We start from the raw sequence: 13,456 nt of genomic DNA on the forward strand, positions 1-13,456 counted from the left end.
AGCTGCTTGTTGCCAAATCCTACTGATTTTACCTGTATTACACCCCTCCAATACACCCCGTTCTCTACTCTGACACTGCTACCACCCTGACACAGGCCCTCATCACCTCTTACCTACTACTGCAAAAGGTTACTGGTGGGTCTGCCTGCCACGTGTCTGTTCATACTCCAGTCCATTCCCCATTCAGCTGTCAACCTGATGTTCTTAAAGTGCATCTTTGGACCATATCACTCCCCTAGTCAGTTAACTCCAGTGGCTCCCCTTCATCTCCAAGATCAAATATAAAATCCTCTGATTGGCATTCCAATCTTCTGACCCCATCCCCCATGTACTCTGCAGTCCAATGACACCAGCCTCCCCTCCACCTCACTCCCTGTGCAAATAACACTCCATCCAGGGCATTTTCATTGGCTACCCTCCATTTCTAGAGTACTTTCCCTCCTCATCTCCACCTCAAGTTCCAGCAAAAACATACTTCCTGAAATCAGCCCTTCCTGATCCTCCTCAGTGCTAGTGCCTTCCCTCTGCTGATTGTCTCCAATTTATCCTGTCCATATTTGTGTACAGTAATTTACATGCTGTCTCCCCCATTAAGACGATGAGCTCCTTGAGAGCAGGACTATGGGCAAACTGTTTCTCTTTAAGCCAGCTTCTCCATATTAAAATAAAAGGTTTCAACTAGATTATACCCCAATTCAATTCTAGTTCTTAAAAAAGTTCTACTATGTTTTTCTGAGGGGAAAAAAACCTCAGTTGCCATTTGTGGTCATCCAGCATCCCGCCCTGGTTCACCTTACCTTGACTGAGCTGTTTTCAAACATTTCCACTGTCATTTCATCTTCTTCCTCCTCCTCCTCTTCCTCCTCAGACTCTATCACCATGCCTGGGAAGTTCTCCGCATCACAAAACTGGAGGAAGATGGGAGCTCGGCTGGAGTTGTGTTGAATTTCTACTCGAAGGATGCCATCTCTGGGCCACTTATCTCGCACATGCTCCAAACAATTAATAGGGGTTCGAGAGAAGGCAATGTGAATGTAGGCCAGGATGAAAAGCACAAAGAGTGCCTAAAAACATCAGGAAACAAGAAAACCAAAGTCAATAATCATATTTATTTAAATTCAGTCCAACAATCATACATGAATTATTATATGCAGGATACTATTTCTGGCATTGGAGGAAGTATAAAACTAAGTAAGGTGTGACCTTGACCCTCTGGGAAATACCTCAGTCCAACAAAGAAAAAGAAACATACAATTAATACAAAATACAATTAATATATGTAGTGCTTTGTGCTTGTTGGTGGGAGAGGTACAAATAAGAGTAAGCTGCAGAGGCAGATACAGGCTCAATGTGAGGACAATATTAGAGCTAACTAAAACTAGGGCTGGCCATGCTGGGACTCAATGGGTTCTCCATCCATTAGAGGTCCTCAAACAAAAGCGAGATTATCACTATGTTGTAGAGGTTAAACTAGGTATCTGTTGATGGTCCTTCTAATGCTGACATTCTGTAAATAAAATATGGCCATCATCCTGAGAGATTTCTTTTTCTAGTCTATTGGGGGGGGTGGGGGAGGGGTAAGACTTAAAAGGCAGTGATGGAGGTGGAGAAGAGGGGCAAGCACATCAAATGGAAGAGAACAGCATGGGCAAAAATGCAGAGGTGGGAAAGAATACATGTTACTTAGGGAACAATGAATGACCTGTGCCAGTTGGATCAGTTTATTAAGAGGGAAGAATGTGAGATAAGATTGGAGAGTCAACATGGCACTGGCTTGTGAAGGGCTTTGGATTCTTCTTCAGTAGGCTAAAGAGAGCCACTGAACTACTTTGAGAAGAAGAGGGACATATGTGGATCAGAAGTATGGATAAATTAAATCAGTCTTGAGGTAGGAGTATAACAACCAGCAACGTCTAAACTTGGCACTCCAAATAAAAAATGCTCACATAAGTAAAGGACTTCAGTCTTTAAGAATATGTGGGTCATGTCACAAGCACTGAAGGGAAATAATATAGAGTGCTGCTGGTTTATCTGGAAAGAACACTGTACCTGGAATCAGGGTCTGAATTCAAGTACTAACTGCTACTGTGAACAAGTGACTTCACCTCTAACATCCAAAAAAACTATAATATTTGTAACAGTTATCTTGAAAGGCTATTGTGAGAAAAGCTCACTGAAAATGAAAAAACAGAAACATAAGCTGTTCTCCAGAAACATGAATAATCGCATAGCTGGGCCTTTCTTCAGATCTAAACTTGTGCTTGGCTCTAGAGAACTGAAGTAGAAGGAAAATGGCTGGGGGTTAAGGAAAAGACGAAAGGAGACAGACTTCAAAGAGGCGCATTTCAGCTCAACTCTGGAAATAACACCCTAATAATACCATCCAAAAGTCAAAAAGGCTGTTTCAAGAGATGGTGACAGTGAAGGTGTGCAAGGATAATGCCAGTAGTTCATACACCTCATTGGGTGGTTGTGGCTCAAAAGAAATAATGTATGAAAACAGTTTTGCAAACTTCAAGGTACTATACGTAAAAGTCAGTTACTGTAAAAGTGGGGAGTACATGATCATTTTCTGGGGAAGTTAGAGAATTCATGATCTGAGTAAGGTTGAACCAACTTTTGAGGTCCATTCCAACTTAAAGTCTATGATTTTACAATTTTTTTCAAGGGAGAGAAACTAGATAATCCAAAGTCGAAAACAAAGTTGCCATTTACTCCTATGAACCCTATTTCAACAACTCTATCTACTGGGGGATGAATTACTTCTACAAGTTTATGGCCTCTCAAGACTTGTGAGCGTGCTCGTCCTTCCTAGCCGAAGAAGACCATGCCATCAGAGAAATAATGACATGACTTGCACTTGACTTTTGTTTTTTTGAGTGAGGGAGAGCTGTGCAGGTCACCAGCCTCACTTCTCCTCCAAAACTCATCAGGATGACTGGAGATGACCCAGGATGAGGCAACTGGGGTTAAGTGACTTGCCCAAGGTCACACAGCTAGTGACAGTCAAGTGTCTGAGATGAGATTTGAACTCAGGTCCTCCTGACTCCTGCACTGGTGCTCTATCCACTGCACCACCCAGCTGCCCTACCTCTCAACACTGCACAAAAAGAAACTGCTTTACTGTTCTCTAGTATGGACCAAAATTTTTTATAAAGCAGCTTTTGTAACCCATGAAGAGTGATATCTGATAGCTCAAAAAGGATGAACCTGAAAGAAGAGAAAAACTTTTGCCAGCCACTTTCAGACTCTACACTCTTTTGTATTACAAGTATGACAATGCTTTTTCCATTTCTCATGGAATGGATGCATTAAGATCCTTTCTGAATTTCAGCATGAATCCATTCCCTTAGTCATAATATCACAAACACAAGTCAATGAAATATAGCAAGTGGGCAAGAGCCTTATCCCCAGGAAGTATGCCTTATGCATATTTTCTCTAATCATAGGGATCTTTAGAATGGAAAAGGGTCATTCTACAACCAGACTATTCAGTACTCACATGTTCTTTTCTTTTCCTTTTCTAAATATGTTGGAGCCTTTCTTCAAATGAAGGTGTTCTGCTCTATGCAATACTGTGCTCCCTTCTGAGGCACTGACCTGAGAAGGCTTCCTGTGAAGCACACAGGGCAAGCATTTGTCAACTATATTTGTCAAGATGAGGAAACTGAGGTTCAGAGAAAGAAGTGGTTGTTTCAAACAGAAAATGGCTAAGCCAAGAATTAAAACAGAGTGTTCATCATCTTTCTAATAAACTACCATGTCTTCTCAATCAATAAATATTTATTGAGTGTCTATTAAGTGTTTACTACAGTGTCACGTGCTGTGGAGGAGGTGTAACTTTAAGTGTCTGGGGAAGAAAGGATAAAAGGACTGTGTGCCTTTCTGGACCAACAGAAGACATGAATGAATCCTAGTCAAAGCGCTGCCACTGTCTTGGGAAAGTCAATTACTTTCCCTGGGCCTCAGTTCTGTCATCTATAAATCCTAACACTGGCAGCACTGACTGCATCACATGGTTGTTCTGTTAATCAAAGGACAATGGACATAACACTGTTTCTCAAAGGGTTGCCCTAGACTGTATGGAATTTATACTTAGTCACCTTTGGGAGGCCACAGATTTTAAGAAAATTTTAAGAAAATTGTACTCGTGACAGTATGTACTGACATAGACTCCCAATTCTCCCATAGCAAGAGACAGCTGGGATTCCTCAAAGCAAAGAATACTGAGCTGCCATGAGCAAAAGAAGACTGAGAACCACTGCTACAAAGAGTTACATAAATACCAGCTATTATTAGCATTATCACATAAAGAAGCAAATACTCTCAAATTGTAACTGAATTCTTCAAAGCATACACTGTACAATGCATTACACTACATAGGTTTCAATCACTGCTGTATCACTGCGTGACCAGGATAGAAACATATCTGAGCCTGTTTCATCTTCTGTAATTAGAAATTATCCCCAAATCCCACATGCAGAAGATATCCTCTCCATTTCTGTTCTTCTCCACCGACCAAATGTCCTTTTCTCCATACCCTCAAAATTATTTCCAAATTCTAAATCAGCCAGCAACTCATGTGTTTGTCCCTTAGATTCCTTAGTTTATTTCTTTTTTCTTCACACAGACCTGTCTTTCCAGAACCAGATTCTACTACAATATTTCAAGTTCAAATGTTCTCAGTTATCAGCTACTCATTGTTAGACCAACACCAGCAAGTCCAGGAGGTTGAGATGTTTGCTCTGGAAATATAAATGAAGAGTTTATCAGTCTCGACAGTCTACCAATCATCAGCACACTAGGATTTTACTAAGTGCTTGGGGCTACAATCCAAATTCCTTACTGGAACCTATAAATTCAGATCCTTAGTTCAAATATAAGAAAAGCACAAAAGGTTTTATCTAGATAAGACTAAAAGATTATTTTTAGAACTGAAAGTGACCATTGGGGTGATGATTGTGAGAAAGTTGATGACAGCACATTTATACAGTACTTAATGGTCACAACATCTTTTATATCCATGATCTCACTTGATCCTTTTAAATCACTGGAATTTAAGAGTTGGAATAGATCTTAGAAAAAATTTAGGGAAAACAAAGCCCAGAGAAGGAGAGTCATAGAATCTTACAGTTGAAAGGGACCTCAGTACCCATCCAGTCCAACCCATGCCTGACCCAGAATCTTCCTTAATATTGTGCTTTCCCACTAAGATCATCTCCAATTTAACTTGAATGTGTGTGTGTAAACATACATATTTATTTGTGTGTACATAAACATATAAATATAGTTTGTACATCAATGTTTGCATATTGCCTTCCCCATTAGACTCTGAGTTCCTTGAAGATAGGGACTGTTTATGTCTTTCCTTGTAACCCCAGCAGTGCCTGGCACAAAGCAAGGGCTTGAAAAATACTTGTTGATTTGACTTGACCAAGAATCCTTCTACAATATAAGTGGCAAGTGATTATTCAAACTTAACTTATAGGCATCCGAGAGAAACTCCCCATAGCAAGCTAATCCACTTTTTAAGAGTACTAATTTTATTTTATTTTTTCTTACATCAATCCTCAATCTATGTCTTTGCAGCTTCTACCCACTGCTTCTAATTTTGTTCTCTGGGACCAAGCCAAAACAAGATTAATCCCCTTCCACTTGGGGAACGAGTAGAAGTTTAAAGTTTAAACACTTAAAGACAAAACTATAATGTCTCTTCAGTCTTCTCTGACACGGCATAGTAAGACTAGAAAGAGTACTGGGTCTAGAGTCAAAGCACCTCAGACCCAAGCCTATCTCTGTTCCTTCCTAGTAGTGTGACCTTGGTGAGTCACTAGGCTCAATATTCATCTAAGATGAGGGAGCTGGACTAGAGTCCAGAGCTTCTTAAACTGTGTTGAGACCCCATGGTTAAGAAGCACTGGACTAGACATCTCTAAAGTCCCTTTCAACTCAGAATCAACCACAAAAACAGCAATGGCTATTTAAGTGTCATGTGCCAGGCACTGTGCTAAGCAATGTTGATACCATGAAAGGCAAAAGCAGGTTCTACTCCCGAAGGGATCATCACATACTAACAGCACAAACATCATGCAAACAATGAGGTATACACCGGAGAGATGAAGGGACGGAATGCACTAAGGGAACAAAACAGTGACTGGAAAAGAGAGCTTACAGGACATAGGATTTGAGTTGAGTCTTGAAGGAAGCCAGTAGGTGAAGATGAAGGAGAGCATTGCAGGAATGGGGGCCAGTGAAAGGGCACGAAGTGAGAAGACAGAGTGCTCTACACTTGAGGGACGGCAAGAAAGCCAATATCACTGGATCAGAGCACATGGAAGGGAATAAAGTGTAAGAAGAGGAGAAAGGCAAGGAGGGGGCAAGGTTGGGAAGAATGTTCAGTGTCAGAGGATTTTATACTTGATCCTGGAGGTAACAGGGAGCAAGTAAGGTTTATTGAGTAGGGAACTAACATGGTCAGACATGAATTTCAGGAAGATCACTTTGGTAACTGAGTGGAAGATGAATGGAACAAGTAGAGACTTGAGGTGAGACCAATCAGTGGGTTACTGTAATAGTGCAGGCATGAGGTGGTAAGAACTGGCACCAGGACCGTGGCAGCGTTCCTTCACCTTCCTATTAGCAATCCTTTTCAAGATGCCCTTTAGCTTGTCAATGGCCATCCTAAAGGATGTCCCACCACAAAAAACATAATACTCTAAATGTGGTCTGATCATTGCAGACTACAGTAGGACTATCAATTCCCTTGTTCTGGATACCACACCTCCAGTAGCATTACTCAACTAAACTTGAAAAACTATAGGAAACATCTTTACTTCCTCTCCTCTCTTCTAAACCCTCTGCAATCTATTTTCTGACCTCATCACTCAAATGAAACTATTTACTCACCAGATTTACCCATAATTGATATGGCCTTTTCTCAATCTCGATCTTTCTTGAAATCTCTGAAGCATCTGACATTGTTGATGACCTTCTCCTGGCCAAACTCTGTTCCTGGGTTTTTATGACATTACTTTCTTGCTTCTCCTTTTTACCTGTCAGACCACTTCTTCATGTTCCTATGTGTCTCCAAAGGTTTGGTTCCAGGTCCTCTTCTTTTTTCTCTATATACTAGGTGATCCTGTGAGCTCTCATGGGCAGTCTCTCTCTTGAGCTCCAGTACTACTACTAGACATTTTAAAATAGATATCCAGTAGACACCTCTAAGCCAACCTGTCCAAAACAGAACTCATTTTCCCCACCACCCCAAACTCACCCCTTTTCTGAATATTCTTATTTCTGTGGAAGGTAGCACTGTTCTTCCAGTCTCTTTGGTTTGTAACCTCTCTGATTTCTCGCTTTCCCACATCTTACATGTCCAAGTCTCATAAATTCTACTAACCAACAAAACAAACACTTGTGCTAGTAAGTACCTAAGATGCTAGGAACCAGGGATACAAAGACAAAAACCCTCAAGGAACTTACATTCTACTCGGAGAAAGTATAAATTCACAGATAAGTAAATAAAGGTAATCTAAGGAGGGCGAGGTAACAGTAACAACTGGCAGTTCAGGGAAGATTTGACACAAGAGGTTACACATGTGAGTCTTGAAGGAATATAGGGATTCTGAGAAGTACATTCCAGGTATAGGGGAAAGCTCATGCACATGCACAAAGGCAGGAGATCAAATGACAAGTTTGAGTGATATCAATCCTATATGACTGGATTGTAGCCCACGTAAAGAGGAATAGTATGGAATAAGACTGGAAAAAGAAATTGGAGTCATCCTGTTAAGGGCCTCAAATCCCAAGCTGAGTGTGTGCTTAAATGTAACCAATTATGGACAATTCTGTAGATTTGGGAAAGATAGCACTAGAAATATATGTCACCAGAATCAAATCTCTTGGCTCTATGACCTGATACTTCAGATTTGTGAAGTCATTTAGGCTTTATCCTCCACTCCAAGCAGTAAAAAAAATAAAAGGTCTATCCTTGCATTGCTTTTCAAACTGCCAAATAAGAAAATAAAATGTTAATCTGATGAGTTGGTCCAGTTTTATGTTCCTAAGAACAAGTTCTGGTTATCAGGGGAAAAAAAATAATCATATAAAGCTATCTGTGTGATTCTGAGATTGTTCTCAGTAGAAGGAACATCAGACATACCATGACTGAGCACCTCACCGTTCCCTGACAATGTGAGCCAGGTCCACTGGCTCTTTCCACAATGCGAAACCTTTCTGTAACAGAGGACAAAAGCAGGGAAGTTTATCTTTGGTGTAATCAAAGGAACTTGACAGGTTCTTAGCATTTCTGTCATTTGAGTGTGATAAATTTCTAACTTTAAAATGTCATCCTTCAATGCTCTGGTTGCTTCTTATGCTAAAGTTCTATCTTTCCAACGGACAGGGCAAAGACCACACTCTAATAAATTATACAAATGTCAGAGCTGGAGGAGACCTTAAAGATCACTGAGTTCAATCCCCCTTTTTACAAATGGGAAAACTAAGTCTCAGAGTCAATCAGTCAACAAGCATTTATTGAACTTAGTGCTAAGCAGCAGGGACACATACAAAAGGCAAAAAAATCTAACCCCTCAAGCAGCACACGTTCTGAGAAGGGAAACAACATAGAAATAACTAGGTACACAGAAAATATATATGTGTATACACACATAATATATGTGTGTGTATATATATATATATATATATATATACACATACATACATACAGAACAGATGAAGGTAATATGAAAAGCATTAGCAGTTGTTGAAGCAGCTGTCCTGCAGGAGATGGGATTTGAGTTAAGTACTAATAAAGACAGAGCATTCCATGAATGAGGCACAATTAGCACAAAGGCTCAGAGAAGGAGATGTCATATCATATTTGAACAAGCAGGCCAGTGTAGCAAGATCACCTAGTGGGTGTGAAGGAATAAGGTATAAGAATGCTAGAAGGGACAAGTGACATGCTGAAGGTCACAGAGTGAGTTGCTGGTAGAACCAGTAATAAAAACCAGGTCTCCTGCCTTCGCACTGGCTCTTTCCATAATACAATGCCATATACTGACATGCAGCTTAACGTTCTATTGTTAAATGGTTCATCCCAACCTCATTCAAGTGAGAAGAACTGTCAACATTTCTATGACAAATTCATATATATACACATATGTATGGATATACAAAAAATATTAATATATATGGACATAAAAAGAACTATGGAATTCAATCGCAGAATGTAGATCATTTGTGTGTGTGTGTGTGTGTGTGTGTGTGTATTTTGGTTTGCTATATGATTTCTCCCATTTATTTTAGCGCTTCTACACAGCATGACTATAGTGAAAATGTATTCAATAGGAATGTATGTGTAGATCCTATATAGAATTGTATGCTGTTTTGGGGAGGGAGAGGGGTGGGGTGGGGGGGTAGGAAAGGGGGAAAAAAAAATCTAAGTTTTATGGTAGTAATTGTAGAACATTAAAAATAAAAAATAAATGAAATAAAGTAAATAACCTAACAAAAAAGAAGGGATAAGGGACACTTTCCACATGAGTCTGACTTCCTGACTCTCATTTAATAATTCTGTTAGAGTCAGGCCCAATGACTGAGAACCAATTAAAATAGTTGTTTGTCCACTCTGCAAGGTGCCAAGCTAGCTCCATGAAAGGTGTTCTTAAGACAAAGGTTTATATCGTGAAACTCAACACTGACTGGGGAACTCATCAAATTAATCAGAAACTAATTGATATATATATGAACTACCCTCTCAAAAATTCCAAAGGAGAAATAAAAAGCAACTACTATTTGGAATGTCGATAATAATAATAATAATGCATTTCATTAGGGGAATATTTAACCATGTCTGTGAATTTATTTTTATTTAATTTTTAAAAATTTATTTTTTAAATCACAAGAGACTTTTTTCTTTTTTTTTTCTGTCCTGTATTCTCTCCCTCCCCCTTCTCCCTCTCCTATCCAATGTGAAACCAAGAGAAACAAAAATGCATTACAAATATGTATAGTCATGCAAAATAAATTCTGGCACCAGCCACGTTAAAAAAGGCAAGAAAAAGAAAGGAGGAAAAAAATCAGTACTCTCAGTCTAACAGTTCTTTACCTGGAGTTAGAGAGCACATTTCATAATGAGTCCTTTGGAACTGTGGTGGATCACTGTGTTGATCAGTTATTAAGTGTTTCAAGAACTTGCTTATTTAAAAAAATATTTTGACAATTGTATTTCAATATAATTGGCCTCCTTTGTGTGTACTTTATTTTATGCATTTGAAAATATTTTTTTCTCAGAAAGGGACCATAAGCTTCAACAGGCTGCCATGAAACAAACAAGATTAAAAACTCTTTCACTTAATAAAATTTTACACTGGGTAGTTAGTTTCATATGAAAAATAAAAGAAGAGGGAAAGCAGAAGGATGAGAAAGACAAATCTTTCCAGCCTTAATATCTTCATGAACTTCATTCACTATAGTCATTTCTATCCTCCACAGCACCAAGGCTAGGCTCAATAAAGATAGGAATTGAATGTAAAGTATAAGAAGTTGAAAAGGTTCTCAAAAAGCTTGAGAGAATAGAAGAAGTAGGGACTGAAAGGTGAAGAGGAAGTAAGATGGAAAGGGAGAAAATTAAGGAACTAGCAACGTTTTGAACAACAACTCACACCTCCAGATTTCCAATACTTTCCTCACAACCTTGAAGTGCTCCAGACTGCCAACCTGCCTATCTGAGGAAGGTGAGGCTCCCCAAAATGGGAGCTATTATTATATATCATTTAACTGTCAAACATTTATTACCTCCAGATTACAGAGGAAACTGAAGCTCAGAAATGTTCAGGTCCTAGTTCTGTCACTAACTAACTAATTTGATTTGGGCAAGTTCGTTTGAGATTCAGTTTTGCTAGATGTGAAACCAGGGTACTGAACCATAATACTTCTAATCACATTTCTTCCACCTCTATATCCTATAATACTTATCCCCTTGGCTTCAACCCTCCTTTACTTCTGACACTGTCACTATTAAAGTAAAAATTGACTTTTCCTCCATTTTGTCTAGGTGTTTACTTGCTCCCTCCCTCCTATTCTGGGTTTGGAAACGTAAGAGTAAAAATCATTTCCAAACTGACAAATGGTCAAGGATGTGAACAGGCAGTTTTCAGAGTAAGAAATTAGAGCTATCTATAGTCATATGAAAAGTGCTCTAAATCACTATTGATTAGAGAGATGCAAATCAAAACAACTCTGAGGTACCACACCTATCAGATTGGCTAACATGACAAAACAGGAAGATGATAAATGGTGGAGAAGATGTGGAAGAGTTGGAACACTAATTCATTGTTGGTGGAGCTGTGAGCTGATCCAACCGTTCTGGAGAGCAATTTGCAACTATGCCCAAAGGGCTACAAAAATGTGCATACTCTGTGACCCAGCAATATTGCTTCTGGGACTCTATCCCAAAGACAGCACAGAAATGGGAAAAGGTACCACATATACAAAAATATTTGGGCCATCTTTGTGATGGCCCAAAACTGGAAATCAAGGGGATACCCATCAATTGGGGAATGGCTGAGCAAGTTGTAGTATATGAATGTAATGGAATACTATTGTGCTATAAGAAATGATGAACAGGAAGACTTCAGAGAGGCCTGAACTGATGCTGAGTGAAAGGAGCAGAACCAGGGGAACTTTGTACACAGCAACAACTATAGTGTGCAACGAATTTTTCTGGTAGACTTAGTACTTCGTTGCAATGCAAGGACAATTCAAATTCCCAATGGACTCTTGAGGCAAAACACCTTTCACATCCACAGAAAGAACTATGGAATAGGATCACAGAATGAAGTAGATCATTTTCTTTTGTATTATGTTTTGTTTTGTTTTATGGTTTCTCCCATTCATTTTAATTCTACACAACATGACTTAAGGTGAAAATGTATTTAATAGGAATATATGTGTAGAACCTATATTAGACTGTATGCTGTCTAAGGGAGGAAGTGGGGAGGGAGGGGGAAAAATCTAAGATATATGGAAGGGATTGTAGAACACTGAAAACAAATAAAATAATTTAATAAAAACAAAACAAAACAAAACAAGAGTATCTGCCAACGCTTAGTCCACGTTAAAAGGAGCACCAAAGCCTTCGGGATCAGAGAGATAAATAGGACAGACACCAGAGGCCAAAGAGAAATCTAAAAGAATGCATTGCAGAGTACTGTACATCTCCCCAGAGATGACTAGAAAGGCTCAGACAGACATGCTGCTGAGGCAATGCTTTCATAAAGGGCAAGGACATTAGCAAAAACAAACATAATACCCACCCCAACCCCACCCCACTCCATTTCCAGAGAACAGTTTACTTTTGGTTACAAGTCATAAATATGGATCTAGAAGAGACATTAAAGTCTAGTCCAATCCCTTCTTTCATAGATGAGGAAACTAAGACCCAAAAAAGTTAAACAACTTGCCCAAGGTCACACAAAGCCAGGATTTAATCGAGTGTTCTTTTCACCAGATCATGCTATAATCATGTCCTTCCCTAAAGTTTCTCTTCTTCAGGCTAAACATGAATTGTTCCATACAAAGAGAAAGGTCTTAAGAGAGCCAAGATGGAGGAGAAATGGCAGAACTCCCCCAAAACTCCTCCAAACAACTTTAAATAATGCCTCAAAACAAATTCTGGAGTAGCAGACTGAAAACAGTTTTCCAGCTCAAGACAACTTAGAAGATGGGGAGGAAAGGTCTGCTGTACTGGGGTGAGAGTGGAGCTCAGTCCTACACAGACCATACCCCAGTAAACCAGCAGTAGGACTTGGAGGAACTGAATCAGTGGCAACAGTGGCAGTTTCCAGACCTCTTAGCCCACAAATGATAAGTGGGTCATATAACTGGTCAGAAGGAAATTACAGAGGTCCCTTTGTTGGCACCTGGGGCAGAACTCTGCTGCACTGCCTATATTTGGACCTGGGTCATAGACCTGGGTTTCAGTCCTAGGATGAGCACGATCACACTAGAGCCTGCAGTCATAGGGGAGTAGGGACTCTGGTCACAGGTTGGAAAAGAGTGTCCTTGCTCAAAGAAAAGAGCACAGGTCAGAAAAATAGTTAACACATCTCACCATAGATCAAACCACCTTGAAAGAACCCCAAAATTACAGGTCCCCAGAATTATCTCTGAAAACAGCTGCACAAAAACCTAAAGCTTGGGACAGTAACCCCTCTGCTCCAGAAGTAGAGCCCCACTTTGGCATAGAGTAAAAACCAAGAAATAGGCTGGGAAAATAAGCAAACAACAGAAAAAGATCCTGACTATAGAAAGTTACTATGGTAACAGGGAAGATCAAACACAAAATCAGAAGAAAAACAAAAGTCAAAATTGCTACATCAAAGGACTCAAAGAAAAAATACAAATTGTTCTTAGGTCACAGAAGAGCTCAAAAAGGATTTTAAAAATCAAG

At 39.5% G+C, this 13,456-nt stretch overlaps 1 protein-coding gene across 2 annotated transcripts in view; it reads right to left on the minus strand.

Annotated features, from left to right (window-relative positions):
- TMEM259 (transmembrane protein 259) overlaps positions 1-13,456 on the minus strand; it is a 62,522-nt gene that overhangs the window by 35,732 nt on the left and 13,334 nt on the right. For both annotated transcript variants that reach the window (XM_072601342.1, XM_072601343.1), the window contains exon 2: positions 798-1,064. In XM_072601342.1, coding sequence (XP_072457443.1) covers positions 798-1,064 — 267 coding nt within the window. The remainder of the gene's footprint in view (positions 1-797; positions 1,065-13,456) is intronic.

The sequence above is a fragment of the Notamacropus eugenii genome, chromosome 4 (assembly GCF_028372415.1).
Source record: "Notamacropus eugenii isolate mMacEug1 chromosome 4, mMacEug1.pri_v2, whole genome shotgun sequence".
NCBI classification, from domain to species: Eukaryota; Metazoa; Chordata; class Mammalia; order Diprotodontia; family Macropodidae; genus Notamacropus; species Notamacropus eugenii.